The following is a 19445-nucleotide window of genomic DNA, read 5'->3' on the forward strand; positions in this document are numbered from 1 at the left end:
GTCCAAAATATCAATTTTTAGGTTTAAAATTCTTTTTTGTTTGTCATTTGTGCTTTCCTAACAACATTTTATGTCTGTTCTACCTTTTACTCGCTGTTCATTCGTTTTTGCCACTTCTCATGTTCATTTGATGCTTGATTCTGCTTATTTATTTTCCCTTTGACATGCAGTCTATTTATGCGTTCCTATTCTCCTGGAGTCGTTCGTTTTTTTTTTTTTTTGCGTTATGCTCTTCTTATCTTCTCTATGCGTTCGTTTTTCTCTTTTATGTGGCGTTGCTTGTATATTTTTCACAGTTTTTGGATTCGCAATCGCTTGGTAACACCCTTGGTTTACTAGATTAAATTTAGAGTAAACTGACCAGACAGGGTGGAGAAAAATCTTCAAAGATCTAAAAAATCAGGGAATGCCGTGCGAATAATTTCTCGTTCAGAGGAATCAGAGAATAACAAGGAAAACGGAAATTTTGAAACGATACGGCTCGTTCTCGAATGACTCTTTAAAGTTAAATGGATTTATTTCAGTGTAAAAGACTAATACGGGACCTCTATTGTTTGCTTTTATATCTAATACTTTATAAAACTTCCACTGGAATTTCAGAGTTGCGTTTATGTACATTGCGCATTCTGCGTGCTGTGTGGAAAAAATATCAAGAAAATTAATAGCAATTTTTAGGGCAAATAAAGGAATAAAATCTTGAAAATTTTTCAAACATTTTTTAAAATCGTCCGAGAAAATAAACATTTTTAGACAATGTTTATACATCATGAATTGCTGGGCTAGGAAACAAAAAAAAAACGAGACACGAATGTGGAACTTTGGGTTTGCAACTTTGATTTAACCCTAGAGAAAGAAAGTCTGTGTCAATTTAACTCCTCGCCTTTAGTGACATTTCCCTCTTCTTTTTCAAATAGGGTATCGGTTTTATTATCGTCAGGTTATATCTATTATCGTCCGGGGGGTAATGAAGTCATAGAGAACTAATATGCAGGGAGATACTCTGCATTATTAAGAACCAAGAAAATTACGATCTTGAACATCATTTACCCCCCCCGACGATAATAGGTAAAACCTGAAGATAATAGAGCCGATACACTAGTGCGAATCCGTTCTTGTTATGTATCGAAGTGTTAACATCGCAATGATCACTCGTTATTAAATTTTAAACAAAAACTTGCATTTTGAAAGATTTAAAATTAATGCATCAATTTAACGCCAAAATAAGATTATCTTTTCAGGGTTAAGGATTATGTTTTTCGGACATTATAATTAGGAATAAATTTCTTATAAGTTATCCGTATAAGAGTATCATTTTTGATTTGGTTCTTTTTAGAGATTTCGTCTCTAGTTTATTTTGTGCTGAATTGAATAATCTTAAATCAAGGTTATTAAATTTAGGATTTTTAGTTCGGATTTTTGGTTTAACCGAGATAACTTTTTCAGAGGGAGAGCCACTCTACCGGAAAAAAGGGAAAAGCGAGAAAAAGACGGCAATTTCAAATTAGCGGGAAAATCATCTTGTTTGTCGTCTGCTTAATTTGTTCAACCATTTCTAAGGTAATATAGACGTAGAAACCTGTAATTTTTGCATGATGACCTAATTGGCTTTGATTGTTTCCACCGGTTATGGTAAAGACGATTTTTATAAATAGTGTACCTAATATGTTTCTACGTACGATCGTAATTGTAGCCGTCTAGGTTAAAAATATGAATACCTGAAAATATTTCTTCGGTGAAAATTTGTTTCATCCTCGATTTTTGATTTTATATTTAACAAAATTACACATTCTGATTTTTTGTTAAAACATAGGAAGAAGATATTAAAAATCAATCTGAAAACAACATTTTTTCCGCTTGAAATTACTGAAATTTTCGTGTAAAAACATCTTTTTTGTATCGTTTTTTTGACTACTGCGTTTTATTAAGGATTAAGGGCCACCCAGCTATTAATAAGTAGAACCTTGAAGGTAAAATATCAATTCAAGACATGGAAAAAACAGACACAGTTTATGGTGCATTCTGCATTGAAAAATTGAAAACGTAACGGTTTTCATTTTTATATATAAATGAAACATATCATAGTCTGCATTTCAACGCGAAATGAATGACAAATCAATTTTTGATTTGAATGAAACTTTGCATTTGCTTTTAACTAGAAGACAAAAACACTGTCATTTATTCGTTAATAAATATGGTTAAATTGCTTTTTACGTAGTTTTTGCGCATCTTTTCAATGCGGCTTTCGGAATTTTCGTTGGTCATCTCACAGATTCTCAGGAAAAATCGAATTTCCCTCTGATTATCTTGAATAAATTTTTTCTCTCACGCTGTTTATTCAAAGTGTCTGTTGAATTTATTTTAGGGATCTAGAGAAAATTTCTCATATAATTCATTGGCCTCAGCTCGCAATTTTTCTAAGTTAAAAAAAATGTTTCGATACAACAACAGATTAAACTGTCATTTAATTGTAGCGGAAGGTTTCTTATTGATTTCAGAAGTAAATATTAGAAAAAATTTCTTTCCTGTGAATTGTAGTGCCCCTAGCCATTTAGAAAACGCGCACCCCACCCATTCCAACGTGAACGATAGCCATGCGCTTGCTTTCACTATTGAATCAGTGGAGACGCTAGGTTGAAAATTCGACAGCGTTCTAGGGAATAATTTCAGAAGAAATTTAGCTCTTCACAGTAAGAAAACTTTATGTCGAGTAGCATATAAAAAATTGCCTCCATCGCTTATAATGGAAAATTCCATAATATCCCACGCGAATTCAAATGAAATTGAACATAATTTTCTAACAAATCGGGGTTCACGTCACAAGCAACTGAAATTAAAATGAGGAAATATTTTACGTGACGTGTAATAATCAGAATTTTTTACTTTGTAGAGCTCGATAGTAATATTTTAGCGAAACACTTTCTTCTACAAAATTCTCCAATATGATGGAGCGCACATTTTCTTGTAATCACAAATAAGGGTGACCCAAAAATTCGATGGAATCCAGCATGTAACTTTCTTGTCTTTGCAGATAGAGTTAAATGATGTTCTCCAATGTTGTAACTCCGTCAATTTTGCGGAGCTTTGTAGATCAAAGTTGTTTTCTATCTTTCGCAATAACCGATTTAAAGCTATTTTACTGAATCATAAGAAGAAAACTACAGATGCGGCTCAAAAGCTCAAACTGAAAAATAAATGAAACCTTATTAAAGATTAAACAGCTAACCATTCCTGTGAATTTTTGTATCTCTAGCTGTTTCAAAAACGCGTCAGGAGCTCTCACCCACTCAAACGCAAACGATAACCGTGCTCCTCCTTTCACTGTTGAATTGGTGGAGACGTTTAGTTAACCATTTGAAAATCATCTTGTATGTCTTCTGCCTAATTTGTTCGACCATTTCTGAGGAAATATCGAAATTGTTGTGTCCCTAGCCATTTCAAAAACGCACCATAGGCTCCCACCCAGTCCAACGCGAACGATAACCATGCACCTGCTTTCACTGTTGAATCGGTGGAGACGCTAGGTTGATCATTCGACATCGTTCTAGGAAACGAGTAACTCTGGATCTAGAGCTCGATAGTAATACTCTAGCGAAAAACTTTCGTCTCCAAAATTCTGCAATATGATGGAGCGCACATTTTCCTGTAATAATAAATAATCCAGTATGTAACTTTGTTATCTTTGCGGATAGACATAATCGATGTTTTGCCTCGTCAATTTCGCGCAGCTGTGTACAAAAAAATCTGACTTTCAAAATAACCGATTTAGAGCTATTCCACAGAATCTCGAGAAGAAAACTATAGGTGCGGTTCTAAAACTCAAATTGGAAATAAAATTAAAGATTATAGTCATTGAACCATTTCTGTGAATTTTGGTATCTCTAGCTATTTCAAAAACACGTCAGGAGCTCTCAACCACTCAAACATGAACGATAACCGTGCGCCTCCTTTTCCTGTTGAATCGGTGGAGACGCTAAGTTAACCATTTAACAGCGTTCTAGGGAATGAATTTATGAGGAAATTTGTTACGCATGATAATTTGAAGAATATCATCAGGAAAACCGGGAAAGAAGCGGCTAATCGAAAATTATTTTGAGGGTAACCGTATCCTGTTAAATGAGTTTTTCCCAAAGCAAAAGTGGAAACGACGAAATCGCTGAACAATTACTCTGCGACCTTTCGTCAAACATCATCATCTAAAATTCCCAGGAAAGGTTAGAAAGCTATAATCTTTTTAGGGTAATTCTTTTGCTTTTGTCGACCAATGTTCTACAAGTTATATAGTTAAACAATTGCACTGTTAAGGGACAAGCTACCTGAATTGTTTATATATAGAAAAGCAATGAGTCAATGTTACTGCCCTGCGGCACTCCAGTGAATACAGATTTCATTCAACTTCTGAGTCCATCACTATATACAAAATGTTGCGTGTTGTCAAGCTAACTCTGTATTAGGTTTAGAGTGGAATCTTTGGGCCTTTGCTCACTTCGTATGCCATTCATGTAAAGTTTTTTTTAGTTAAATTTCATGATCGAGTGTAGAAAGCTTTTCGAACATTCAAACCATTATTTTAGAATCCTGTTTATATTAAAGTTCCTTAACTTAGTGATTGCTTTCGACGTACTGCAAGCTTGTTTAGTTGAAATTTGCAAATTGGATAGTATGTGAGCACCCTAACTAACACACAGAGAATCCTGAGTGACAATTCTCATGACACCCATTACTCGGTGACGGAATCGTGAAAGAAATCGTTTTGCTCAAGAATCCAAATTTAGGAATCTTTAGGCTTCGTTAGAAAAATCTCTCGGATTCGCATATACGTATCTGTAAACGATCCGATTTGTACTGGAAATTATTGTGGTTCTACACGTTGAGGTTTGAAATTTTATGGTAAAATTTTTATGTTACAGAGTATTACAATACATGTAATGTTATTATAAACATTATATAGGTGATAAAGGCGTTCTGTGTGAAGCAAACGTTTCGTAATTAACACAAGAGGAATGTATTCTACAATTTAAGAAAATTAAGATTATGTTTCGACTAAGTCCCCTTAGACATTTCTACGCGCTTTATCTGTGGAAAGTAGTACCTGACATACGCCACCTTCGACTGCAGAGCGCCAGTATAAACTGTTTGGCCCGGATTTGCGTTTTTGAGAAGACGGTGGATCTGATTGAGGAAACATAGATTTTAACTTAGTTATCTCTCTCGCGAAGTGTCATACTTTTTCAGCTACAAAACACACTCTTCATACTTTTTAGCTACAAAACACACAAACAATTTCAAAACTGAACAATTATGTCATGATGTTCAAATAAAATTGAGTCGGAAACGTCACGCTAGGCACAACGATAAAACAAGTACCATAAAAAAAACAAAGTAGCGAAGGGGAGAAGGTTTCAGTCAATTGAAACGAAACATTTCAATTGCCGGAAGACGATGCTAATGCAGCGGGAGGAGTAAATCGTTGACAACCTCTCCTTTATTTTTTTGTTGGCCGTTTCACACCTAGAAGGCACCTTACCGGCGTGAAAAATCCCTCTTATTTGTTTGCAGGTATTCCATTTTCTCTTTTTTTTGGCTCTGTGCTATCCTTAATTCACCGCAAAGAGCAAACACTTCCGCAGACAGCCCGCAACAAACCGGCTAACGGGAGGGGGGGTTTGCAGCGCAGGATTTTCTCCCACTCTTTTGTTTGATCCAGTCGTTTATTTCTTGTCTGCGTTTTTTCATCCCTCCTGTAAACCACTTCCGTCACTCGAGTTTCCATTGAAACGACAACGAACAGTTTGGGGAACGTTTTTTTCCCCACCGTGAATGCTTTATTCCCGTTTTTGTTCAGCTGTTCGCTAATTCGCTCCCGACCTGAGCTAAGGTCGGCAGCTAGACAGGACCAAATTAATTTATTATCTTCCTCGCTACAAGAGCCACCGGTTTTAAAAGCGATGATGATGACAACGTGCTTGCTGGACTCTGGAGGGACCGGCGGGCCACCAGCAGCATCAGTCACCAGGTGTGTGGCCACTGCAGCTGAGTCTTTCCTGCCGGTGTGTACTCTACTAGTTGACACCTGAAATGTGCAATTAGGGCTAGTTCATTAGGAAGTGTATTTTGATGAAAAAAAAAAAATTAAACAAACCGTGCGCCTCCATTGAGGCCCGCGAAGCGATGGAGCCTCACACAAATTTCCGGCACTTTTCTCAGACAGTCCAACAGCATCCGCAGCGATAACTTTCGCGAGCTGGTTTAATTAAACGGATTCGTCTTTGCGTACCGTACCAACCAGCCAGTCAGCCAGCAGATGAGAATGCATTTCAATGCGCCAGTAAATTTGTGTGGATTCTTGCCGGAACGAAACTACGGAACAGGCTGGCGCAGTGAAGCCACTGGAATTTCGCAGTTGCTACATTGTTGTAATACCGGGTTCCCGGGTTTGCTGCAACTCTCGTTTCAATCCGTTTCCGTTGATTTGATTTTGATAAAATCGATAGTCGAGTGCATATAAACTAAACGCACCACTCTGTACAAATACAGACACTGACAGCAGCAACTATTTTTGTTGACGAAAAAAAAAACTTCACAGCCTGCTTTATAACCAAAGCTCACGAACAAAAGAAAGCAATTTGGTTAAATGAGCTTTTGTTTAAACGAACGCGAAGCTTCTGATTTTAGAATCGAATCAGCAGCAGCAGCAGCAACAGCAACGCGTCTAAGCCTACTTTACCTCCTCTCTCTCCTTTTTAGTGGAAAATTAAATTAAGTGGTCTGCTCTTCACCAGGCGCTACACTCTCTGCTCCGCGTGTGAACGCGCCATTAGGGAACGATTAAGGCGGCAGCCAAGCAGCAACCTTAACCTTAACAGTTTCTTAGGAAAAAAAAAAGAAATTTTTAATAAAGTGGACACGTTCTGTTTATTCCTCGTCCTTTTCACACAGAATTGAGTGCGATTGTGGTTCCAGAGCTCGGAAAAGTTGCAGACAGTTAGCAGTTGGTTGAGTTTGAATAAAAATCCTTCGAAATATAATCGCCAGTGTGAGTGGCGCAGAGAAAAAGAGAGTGCGAAAAAAGTGAAGTGCGAATCGGAAGAAAACCAGCAAAAAATGGCAACCGCCAGCTTGCTTTGACAGCTTAGTTTTGTTTGTCGGTAGACGGTGGCACTTGCTGCGGCGTGGCGGTTGCATTAGAGAAATTTTGTTTCGATGGCTGGTGCTGCAGCTGTTCAAACATCAACAGCGAGGGGGTGAGTTTTGGAGTTAAAAGTGTTCAGGCGGAAGCATTTGCGGAAGAAAAAGTTAGTTTTGATGTGCGGGTTAATTAAAAATAATTGCTTGTTAAACGGTGTGACAGCGGCCGTTACAGTAGTGAATGCGGTCGGAGCAGCAGGGTCGATTGCTGCATAATTTGAGTGCACTTTTTTACGCTGTTTGTCCTTCTGAAGGCTAGGGAGGCAGTTCTTGGCTGGGATAGCGTTCGACGGAAGGCCAAACAATGCTAGCTAAACTAGGTGTAAATATAGTTATTCTACTAGTACTAGGGAAAGGTAAGTGAAAATTTTAACTTCTTATTTAAAGCTATTTTAAAGTTCCATCCAAGCATCCACCCAGAATCATTGAATGGACTTAACAGACTGTAGAATCTTGTTCAGATTGGTTGAGTGACGATCAGAGTGGCGACACTGAACTGATTTCCATTTGAGAATAGGATGGATCTAGTACTACTGCATACTTTTACACTTTTATTTCACTTCACTTTTTAATTCTATCACTTTTCACTTATCACTTGCAAATGCGCATTTCAGCGCTAACTTAGCACCTTCATCAGTGCTTAGATGGACTGCTAAGAAAATAGTGAACCCTTTGAATTTTCGTAGCTAAGCAGGTAAAAGAATTAAGTCAGAGAACGTAAACAACTTGAGTTGGGTAGAGGATCGTGCGGCCTGGTGATCCATGACTTGTCGGGGAATTTTAGGTAGACATTTGAAAAGCCATGAGAAGTGATTACCTTGATTACTATTAAGAAGAGTAGCTGGGTTTTGTTTGAAAATTTCTAAACTTTCTGCGACATCTAATTTCCAAGGGGATACATCATATTCAACAACTAACATCATATTCAACAACTACCCTCTTCCGATCATCTGTTAGTGGTGTGAGTGTTGTGTAAGATTTCCTGTGTTGGTTTCGTATCTTTTTATCACAAAAAGCTTGGATGGTTCTTCTATTATATTCATTCTGCTCACCAATTTCAAAAATATATTCCATTCCATTTGTTTTTCCTTCTTTACTGAGAGGTAAAGATTCCATACGGTGGCTCAAATGGTAAAAAGCAGCCATTTAATGCTGGAAGGAGCGGTTCGAAGTGCTAGGTATTACCCGTTTTGTATGCGTGGTCTTCCTCAAGATTACGAATTCGAAGTGGTTGGAGTTTTTAACAACAACTACATCCAAAAATGGAAGCCTGTTGTTTTGTTCAATTTACAAAGTAAACCGGATGTTTTTATGAATACCATTCAATACTTCTGGAAAAAATTGAATCACCCTGTTTTTAAATGCAAAATATATCACCCACGTAACTCGACCAACGATGGTAAGGAGTCTTTTTCTTTTAATTTATTTTCCAAATGGGCCATAAAAAGTTCACATAGGAAAGGTGAAAGAGGATTCCCCATATGTGCTCCTTTTGTATGTTTGTAGAATTTCCCATGAAATGAAAAATAACTGTCTTCCATGCAAAGTCGAGTTAACTTCAAGTAACTGCGTACTTTAGTTTTCCAATGGTTATCACATCGTTGGGGGAGAAGCCAATCTTCCTAAAGATTTATAGCTTCTTTCACTGGAACACTTGGGAAGAGTGCTGTGACTCCAAAAGAAATCATTATCTCATCAATATTGATACCCTACGACGATTTTAAAATTTCAACAAAATCTCCTGTGCTCCTAACAGATCGACCAGGAAATTCGTTCGGCATTGATTAAAATTCCCTGACTAACCATTTTGCCAATTTTTCCGTTGGGGCCCCCACAGCAGAAAAGATCTCTCTCATTCATTACCAGGTTTCAGTATTTTTGGAAGGCCCTTTATTGTAGTGAGAGAGGGGTTTAAAACACGAAGACTCTTTAAAGCACCACCAAAAATAGGTTGGCATTATGTAATAGTTTTTTTCCATATTTTTCACCATGTCGGCAAGAGGGTTGAATCTCTGTGTAATTTTCTCCAACATGTGTTGATCGTAGTCATTTTAGTTCCCCTTATAAGCTATTAAATAGAAGACAGGTTTATTTCGTAATTCTTTAATTGTCTGTAAATCTGTGTTATTCCTTAGGAGACGTGGATTTTTTTTTTGAAATTATCCAAGAAGGATGTACGCACTTCACTAGCTTGTGCGGTTGAAAAACTGCATAACTTTGTAAATTTTCAAAAAAAAAAAAAACATAATATCGGGGCAACTTGAAAACTAAATAAGTGAGTTTTCCCCAAAGCCAAGGTAGAAGCGACAAACCCGACGAGCACTTACTGGGCGACATTTTAACCTCCTTCTGCATACACAAGGGGCAAAACTCACAAAAATGGTAAAAAAGTTACAATCTTCCATTTTTTTCTCGAAAAAAAGGCCAGCAGAAGACTTTTAATGGGATCAGTTACATTGAAATTTTCACAAAATCCAGTCCACAAGATCTAAAAACTTTAACAGTCCAGATTCTGAATAAAATTATGGAAGAATATGAAGGAATGAAGTGCTAGAAACTTTGTGTGAGAGTCTAGCTCGGTCAGTCTTGGAGACCTCGTAAGGATTCGGAAAAACTAGTTTGGTGACAGTGGCCTCCTCAAACATTTCTGCGAAAGTGCGCATAGAGCGCTCTTTCAGAGGCCACTTGATTTTATTTCGGCGTTATTTGTACGCGGGGCATGCGGAATTTGGCCACAGTAGAGACACTTTTCAGTACCTTTATCGCAGACGTTATTGCCTGCAATCCAGTATCTTTACCGGCTTAAAATTGGAATCCCTAAAAAGGCTGATATCAATATTGTTCAAATCGATTGTGTAGTTTCTAAGATAATGAAGTTTCGTGGTTTTCACATTTCGATACATTACAGACGGAGTTACAGTCCGATTACAGCAAAATTCAATAGGGTGTTATGAGGCAGCTAGACCTTTCATTTGATACTAATTCTATGGAAATCGATTCAACCATCTCTGAGAAAAGTGAGTGAGTCCAAGTAGTCTTCGGTATATGTTTCTTCTCATAGCTGAATTTCACATTTTTAAACATAACAGGCAAAGTAATAATCCGTTTGCAAAAAAAATCATTGGAGTCTTATGGGGCAACAAGACCTTCTATATGACACTGATTTTATGAAAATCGATCCAGCCATCTCTGAGAAACATGAGTAAGATTAAATAGTCTCCAGAACACGTTTCTCTCCATAACTTCTGAACCACATGTTCAATCCTCATAAAATTCAAAAGTTAAGGGTTTTTTAGGTAGCCCCTTCATTTGAAACCAATTTTATTCAAATCGGTGGTATAGTTTCTGAGGTATTGTATCGTGATTATTACCTTTTGATACATAACCTTTAAACTAGAAATCAGATTACAATAAAATTCAATAGGGTCTTATAGGGCAACTAGACCATTCATTTGCAATTAATTTCATTGAAATCGGTCCAGCCATCTCTGAGAAAATCGAGTGAGATTGGGAGAGCGTTACACACACACACACACATGCAGAAAATGCTCAGCTCGTCGAACTGAGTCGATACGATACGATATACGACATTCGGCCCTTTTGAGCACTTTTATACCTTTATTTTTTGCAGCGATTGCTATACCTTTCTAGGAGAAAGGCAAAAAGTGAAATGATAGAAATGACTTTTAATATCAACTTCAATCCCGAGCAAGGCCGCAAACATTGAAATAGTACAATATTAAATTTGAATGATGTTGAGGCCTCATATTTTGATCGTAGCTATAGTTTTTAACAGTCTGCGGGTTAAGTTTCTTTCTATAACTTTCAAACCACATGTTTGAACATTATGTAATTCATTGTTTAAGGGTTTGAAAGCCCATTAATTTGAATTCAACTATGTTCATAGCTTCTGAGATATAAGAGCGATTTTTACATTCTGACGCAGCGCCAAAACTAAAAGTTTGATTACAATGAAATTCAATAGCAACCTAAATGGACCCTTCATTTGACCCCAAGGTAGAAAGAATCGGTCAGACAATTTCTGAGAAAAGTGAGTGCAAATCAAAGGTGCACATATACTCGTACACACCCACACACAAACATATACACCTATACATGCATACATGCAGAAAATGCTCGATTCGTCGAACTGAGTCAAGTAGTATATGAGATTCTGCCATTTGGATCACTTTTCTACCTTTTAATTAGCCAGTGATCGTTAGGCGAAAGTCAATATGTTTACTTTCATTATGGGATTTCATATTTTTATGAACAACGGACAAAGTTACAATCCGATTACAATGAAATTCAATAGCAACCTATGGCGCAACTAGACCTTTCATTTGCATTTAATTTTATGAAAATCGGTCCAGCCATCTCTGAGAAAAGTGAGTGAGAAAAAAAAGTTGCACATACACATACACACATACACACATACATACATACATACAGAAAATGCTCAGTTCGTCGAAAGAGGTCGAGTGGTGTATGACATTCGGCCATTGGGACCACTTTTATTCCTTTGGTTTTTCCAGTGATTGCTATACCTTTCTAGGAGAAAGGCAAAAATACTTCCCACAGGCCCGGATACAACTTCGCCCGATGGATCAGGTCTTGTGTGGCTCCTTTTCCGACTCGCAGAACTCTGTACCCGCCCGGATCGGACGGAGAAGCGGAAGGAAATGCTTCTTCGTCGATGTTGGCAGTTTTAATCGGGGAATGGAGACTTGTTTTAAGCAGGGATACCTTTGACTTGGATGCCAGCAAGTTGACCTTAATTTTTTTCAAACAAAAAAATGCCAGCAGAAGACTTTTAATGGGATCAGTTACATTGAAATTTTCAAAAATCCAGTCCACAAGATCTGAAAACTTCATCAGTCCAGATTCTGACTAAATCTTGGAAGAATTAGAAGGAATGAAGTGCTAGCAACTCTTGGCGAGAGTCTGGTTCGGTCAGTCTTGGAGAAACTAACAACAACCTCGTAAGGATTCGGGAAAACCAGTTTGATGACAGTGGCCTCCTCAAACATTTCTGCGAAAGTGCGCATAGAGCGCTCTTTCAGAGGCCACTTGATTTTATTTCGGCGTTATTTGTAAGTAGGGCATGCGGAATCTGGCCACAATAGAAGATCTTTTCAGTACCTTTATCGCAGACGTTATTGCCTGCAATCCAGTATCTTTACTGGCTTAAGACTAGATCCTTGAAAAGGCCGGTTCCAGCCTTCAGTAGGTCCTCGGCGGTATTCCAGTGTGAATAGCCCACAAACAGCAATCTCATTTGTTTGCTTGAAAAATACTTTCCACAGGCCCGGATATTATTCCAGATACAACTTTGCTCGATGGATCAAATCTTGTGTGGCTCCTTTTCCGACTCGCAGGACCCTGTACCCGCACGAATCGGACGGAGAAGCGGAAGGAAATGCTTCTTCGTCGATGTTGGCAGTTTCAATCAGGGAATGGAGACCTGTTTTAAGCAGGGATACCTTTGACTTCTAGCAAGTTGACCCTAACATGGCCATCGATTGCTTTAGAGAGAACATTAATGCAGGCACTATAATCTGCAAAAAGCGATTCATTTAGCGAGTGCCCGGTTCTGGTCCAACCAAGCCATCGAATACAACGCGTACCATAATTGTAGTGCTGGAAACCCTAATAACTGGGAGGTAACATTAGGACCGTCCAATTTATCAGCGGAAACAATGCTCATATACTTTAGCGCGGCATATTCGTCCATGAAATCGTGGTATTGCTGCTTTAAACCAACGTCTCTTTCTAATTTTCGCTCCAGTGATTTGAAGCGGTTCATGGTTGTCTGCTTCGGCTCGCATCGACGGTTTATTGCTGTCAACGATGAACACCAGCTTTCCGATGTCTACCTTCGTCGGAGGTTCCCAATTTTTCGTTCTACCTTGCAGTTGAGATAAGTATTCTGTCCACCAATGCTTCCAGAAGTATTATAGCTGCCATTGTACCAGATGCCAACGACTCATGCGGTTAAGTTTCACGTCAGTATAGTCAGGTTCTGGAATAGTTTGCAAGGATTAACGGTTAACTTTTAAGAAATGACCAGGTTTTAGCGCCTTCATATCACTCGGGTCATCTGACATTAGAGTGAGTGGGCAATTTAATTTCTTCCTATTAACTACATGAAGCAATACATGTTTCGCTGAGCGGACAGCAGCCTTCCAAAGGCCTCAGAAGTGAGGGGCAGTAGGTGTGTTGAAGTGCCATTGCATACCGTTCTATGCACATTCCTTCGACACCTTCTCTTCGGGCTCTTTGTCCCTCAGTCATTTCGATTGGAAAAATGCAGTTCTCATACAAGTGTCCGCTAACGGAACTGCATTGTTTCTAGATGGTCCTGGTTCTTCGGTTGTCATTTTTTTTTCGCCTCCTCCATCTTTTCGGAAGCGAACCAGTGTATGATGCCGACCTTTACATTTCCGTCACATGGATGGTCCAGACCCAACCAATTTGGATCCGATTCTAAGGACCAGCTTATTTGTATTTGTATTTGTATTTGAGTAATCCGTCTGACAATAAATAGTCTTGTAGGTGAAATGACGACTGACCTTCCCATGCCGCTTGGGGTAGGTTATTATTCGACTGGTGAGTTGGAGGTCCTAGTTCATTCCGGGCCGGGCAATGGAGGTGCCAGAACAATTAGACCTTTATGTCACTTGAATAACGGCTTCTTATTGATGACACTGGCACTACACGTACTCTTATATTCGCTTTATTCTACTGTTCAATTATTCGATGAGTAGATTTAGGTTGATTGTTGGGTTCCCCCTGTATGCGGCCCGTCGTTGGTGAATACTACGATGAGCTGACGATTATTCTTCCTTCTCGCTGCTAGAGATCGATAGAACGATATCGATCAGCACTCCGACAGCATCTTGATTGTGTACATCCCTGATTGTGTACAATATGGATAAGACAGTGGCTGCATGCGTTCACTTGGGTGGCTTGGTAGCAGAGTGAAATGATAGTACCTTCGACACGATTTTTATGGGCCTTGGCTTTCTGGAAAGATGACAAATAGGGCTTCCCAAATATATAGATATATCTTAAGATTTCACCTATATAGCTATAGTTTCTTTATCACAAATGATTGCTGCGATTCTGATTCGCATTCTAACGCTGCGGATCGAGTGATCATTTCTAAATTAGTGATTTTTTAGATATTCTTGATTTGATAGTAAGCCATGATGAAATTAGCTCACTACTGCCAATGTTTTTATTATTGTTTTCTTTATTTGCATCTGTTGATTTCATTGTGTATAATTAAGAAAAAAATAATTATAATTATCGGACAGATTTTTGTGCAGCATATTTGTAACTAAAATGTGTAAAAGGTTGCAAATAAAGTTAAAAAAAAAAATAACAAAAAACATAAATCATCTTATTTATTTGAAAACAACCCATTACATATAGGTGAGTGTTATGAATATATTTGTATATTTTAAGAGCCCTGTCTTTCTCCTTTCTAAAACAGCCCAAATTTGTAGAATTGCTTGAAAATGACCAAGTTAACATTTCTTCAGAAAAATATATAACTCAACCAAATATCAGCTGATTTTAATGAAATAACTTCTATTTAATTCTTAATTGAGTATAGTTTCAAAGTGCTAGTATATTTGCGGCAAATTTCAAGTTAGGTTGAAAAATTTCGTGGAAAAAATTTGATTTAAACTCGAATAACTCAACATGTTTTGATGTGATTAGTATAAGGCTAACTAATAAGATGGTTAAAATGAATAATCCTATTTTCCGATTTTTCACTAATAGTAAAGCATTACTAGCGCACAAACGAATCAAACTCTTTTAACCCAGCCTGCTTTGATCGGACGCTCCATAGCTAGCCATGATTCAAAGAGCACCCGCGCGCGACCCTGTTTATGATGGATATTTTGCTCCGTTAATCGATTCAGAATCGCAGAAAATATCCAAGCTACAGCAGAAGGAAAAAAAACCTTCACCATCGAATCGCCAGATAAGATCCAGACAGCCCGAGAACGGGGCTACATAACTGGCCATCCACGGTTCTGCTTTTCTGCTCTATCTTTCATGTAAGGGACCAACCAGCACAGCACGAGCGCTTCGTAATAAAATAATCATGGCGCCAGACATTTTGACGCCGAAATATTTTTCCACATAAATTTTTAGCTTCACTTCAGTCGTCTCGGAAGTTCTGGCTGGCAAGGCAACGCGCGCGACGTGGAAGGACAAGAAGCTACATTATAGCAACCACTTCGCGTCTTCGGCACGGCCAGCAGTGGGGTGATGTGTTATTGTTTGGCACACGATAGACTGGCATTCTGGCAGCAGCAACAGCAGCAGTAGAACGGCAATATAAAAATTTGCTGACGGGGCATCCCCTCTCGGTGCTTGACTTTCCGTACGTTCGTTTCCAAGACGTTCGGATGTGGGAAATGAAGGGGGCAGGACAGCCACTTGGCGCCAGCGAAAACCTGTCTAGAATCTTTGGCTTCCCGGAGGGAAAAAAACTGGGTCGCTCCAGCAGAAGCTTGGAAACTATATCTGTTTGTTTTTGTACTTGCGGAACCCAACTATTCTTTGTTTCCTCGCGACTTGGCTCGGTCTTAGCATCGTTTTATTTTTCCCCTCTCCTATGAATGGTTGTGAGTGCAATTTTTTACCGATGATTTAGTGGGACTGACCCTACTAGCGAAGAAAGCGAAGCAAGCTTCGCCTGACATTATGTCAGAGGGTCTCTCCAGCAGCAAAAGATTGATGGCCTGCTGCGACTCGGTGTAGTAAATAAATTGTCCAGTTGAGTCCATGTTGAGAGGCTAAGTTTAATCAAGTGATTTCGATGCTGTCCAGTATGAGCTTCCAGACTTCATTGGAATTCATCTCTCACCTCGCCGTGCGCAACAGGAAGAGGATCTCATCATCGTCAAAACAAATTGTACGCCTAGCCTGCTGCGAGCTGCTGGCCAAACGAGACAATGCTAATCCTAGCAATCCCCACGAGAAGCACGGCCTCGGGAGAGCTGTCAATCAACGATGCTAATAAATCCTAATCAACTTTAGCACCAGCGAACGAGAGGGGACACGTTATGGCATAAAAATAAATAAAATATTAAATCATCACGAGCACGTAGCACAGCATCCAAACCACCGACGCTAGCCTGCGGGTTCGGAATCCGATGCGTTTTTGTTCCGCAACGAGCACCAGATTTTCGATCATTGCACGTTTCGGATATTCACTGTCACAACTTGGGAAATGAAGTTAAATTCGTCACTCTCCTTACTTCGAGAGTCCAAAACTCGTCAGTATTGACATTTTGGCAGGTTGAAGCTTCCAAGAATGAAACTCAATCAATTGTTCAGACAATAAAGTTGACTGCGCCTACTATGATAGCAAAGTCAACAAAATGTGGGCGATTCGCCCACATTTGGAAGCCTGAGAACGATGACATGTTCTCCGCCCTGATCATCGTGGCCTTGTATGGCCGGAAGGATTTTGTGGCTGTTGTCTACCACAAAAAAGTGGCGATTGATTTCAGTTCAGCCCTCAGCCTAGAGTTACAGTTTGTTTAGAAGAATTCGATCTCCGATTGGGGATGGGCTGAAAGAGTTTTTGCAATATATCAATATTTATAAAAGTGTTTTGTTCAGAGAAGAAAATTTCGCCTGTTATATTTGATTCATTTTTCAACAGTTTGGTAATATCCTAAATCCTATCTGTCTGGCGCCGTTCCCAGTCGGTCTGTTGATATTTGGCGCAAACATCGATGACCACTTGTCGATGATTGGAATTCAGGCACTGGCTTTAAACGTTAGCAACCAAAATTACATTGTGACACTAGTGAGAGTGCATATAAATTCTAGTGGTAGCCGCCCTCAGCTAATGACAATGCAACAATTAGGGTGCCCTTTTTCGGCCATGCTGTACAAAGCTAATCGAATCGAGTAATGTGGGGTAAACTATAAATTGAACATAGATCTAGGGAAAATGTTTCAATCACTTCAGTCCGGTTCCACGCAAACTCACGTTACCGGTAAATTGAAAAATGGGGTTCACATACCTGAATAATGCGGAGGCTTAGTACAATCGCGGTTGTTTTGAAGATCGATTGCGCGTGGAATCGGATTCAGTCGGGGATTGGTTTTTGGTTTGGTGTGAATGCGGCGTTCAAACACTCCAGGAAAATTAATTCGGTTAGGGAAATTTCCCCAGTAGCCGTGGCTCGATTCAAAGCCATAAATCCATTTTCAATAAAATACGACTACAGTGGAGTACATTTATTGAATCTGTTACGATGATGTTGTCAAAATAGGGGGTGTAAGCTTCATACAGCAACCTTTTTCTCTAGAACCATACACCGTCGTCGTCGTCGCCATTCGCTTGTGAAATATGAATAGCAAGAAATTTTGGAATGATATCAATTTATTATTCACTGCTACATACTTCATCTTCTATCTTGATAGATTAATAGTTTTATTTTTTCCTCGCTACATCCCTCGACTTCCGAATCCTACCACTGAGTTTTATAGGATGATGCTCTGCATTGGCGAAGCATGCCATGCTTTTTCGATGTAGCTTTTATCGTCATCGCAACACACAAGAGCACGGAGCATAACAGTCAAAAGGAATTTCTTCCCTATTGTTCCTTGTAGCAGCAGCAGTGGAAGTCCGCACGGCACCGAAGACTGACTTTTGCCGGCGGCCGGGAATATCGTTTGCGGAAAAACCGTGCAGGAGCAAATTTATTGTCCCGTCGTTCCGTCGTTTCATTCCTTTCGCGCGTCTGCCAACAGATCGGGGCACTTCCGGCATCGTTTTTCGCACCAGCAAGAAAGAAATGAATACTTATCCATGCAGTTAACCGGGCAGGGAAGCAGGTACCAGGATGTGGAGTGGGGTTGAGTAAAAGAGCAAAAATTTTACGATCAAACGGGCCATTTGATTATCTGTCGGTTGGTTGTTTGCTTGTTCACTCGACCGGTCGTATACAGCTTTCCAGCCTCCGAGAAGAGCTACGGCGTGAATTTTCCAACCATTCACCGGCCTACTAAGTGATTCTACACGTGCTAGCTAGCGTGGCACAATCTGTCGCGAAGCAAGAAAGGGGGAAACAAACCTGGCTGTCATGTGTGCCTGTGTGTGCGCTTCTGCTTCGGTGCTAATGGCTCGAGATGTTGCTCCATTACCGTGACGTAATACCGTGGGACGAGGGGAAAACATTAGCCTACTACGTGTGCAAGGTTGACTGTGATTCGCTTGAGGTGATGAGTGGCATACTGTGAGGTACACACATCAAAGCACATTGTGGTGAAATATAGATAAAGATTAGATTCCAGTGCAATTCCAATTATTTGATAACATCATTCAAGCGAATTTTAATCAATGGACGACTGGGCGACAACTCAACTCAACAAGTTTCTAATTAATTTGTGTGCTTCCGATTTTTTGGAACCACAAATTCAATTGTATTTACCGCTGGGGAATCGCCCCGCATACGCAGCAAAATCCATGCCTACTTGGTTGGTTCCCAGCCAATTTCCACACCGCAGGCAGGCAGTTTAATGTGGTTACAATTTACACAACCCAAACACTCGCAGCTGGCGGAAAATTACACACTAATTATGACTGAGCAACCCGATCCTAAAGCAGGCCGGTGACAAGTGATGTATATCAGTGCTAAATTGATGGGAGGAAAAAATTGTCAACTTGAATGTTGTTTCAGCTGTTGATTAGCTGATACAATTTGGATAATTTGATTAGTGTCGCAGCAATAACTGCCACACGTACTTCATGCCATTATGCTGCTCAAAGGGTGAACACGAAATAATACGCACTCTGCCGATTGAACCCGGTATAAAATTATTACGATTTTTTTTATTGTGAGTGTGCAGCTTGGTTTCACAACACGTTTGTTTCGATAACATCATGGTTTAAGCCAATGATTTATTTAAAATGAACATATCCCAATGCAGTTTTGGGATAAATTACTCATATAATATAGGGCTTGGTTTGTACCTTAAATATTTTTCTACACTATTAAAAATGTGCATTTCAATCTTATCACCAACGCAATCGTAAACTTATTGAGGATTGCAATAATCGTCGAAAATTGGTTATTGGACTTAACTATGGAAAAGAAAATATGTCTGAGCGATCGTAGTATGCCTGCAAGAGGTTACCACTCTCGACGTGGACCGGTGGCTGACTGTAGTGTAGTGTGATAGTGAACACCTTGGCACGATTTTTTTATGCATGATAAGTT

At 39.3% G+C, this 19445-nt stretch overlaps 1 protein-coding gene across 14 annotated transcripts in view; it reads left to right on the forward strand.

Moving 5' to 3' along the window:
- The window catches only part of LOC129726107 (carbonic anhydrase-related protein 10), a 78873-nt gene that overhangs the window by 34848 nt on the left and 24580 nt on the right, over window positions 1-19445 (forward strand). For 6 of the 14 annotated variants that reach the window (XM_055682857.1, XM_055682824.1, XM_055682815.1 and 3 more), the window contains exon 2: window positions 6937-7541. In XM_055682857.1, the coding sequence (XP_055538832.1) occupies window positions 7490-7541 (52 nt within the window). In that variant the 5' untranslated portion in view covers window positions 6937-7489. Of the gene's footprint in view, window positions 1-6744; window positions 7542-19445 lie in introns of all 14 variants that reach the window. The other 8 variants (XM_055682789.1, XM_055682796.1, XM_055682779.1 and 5 more) reach the window with 2 other exon arrangements.

The sequence above is a fragment of the Wyeomyia smithii genome, chromosome 1 (assembly GCF_029784165.1).
Source record: "Wyeomyia smithii strain HCP4-BCI-WySm-NY-G18 chromosome 1, ASM2978416v1, whole genome shotgun sequence".
NCBI classification, from domain to species: Eukaryota; Metazoa; Arthropoda; class Insecta; order Diptera; family Culicidae; genus Wyeomyia; species Wyeomyia smithii.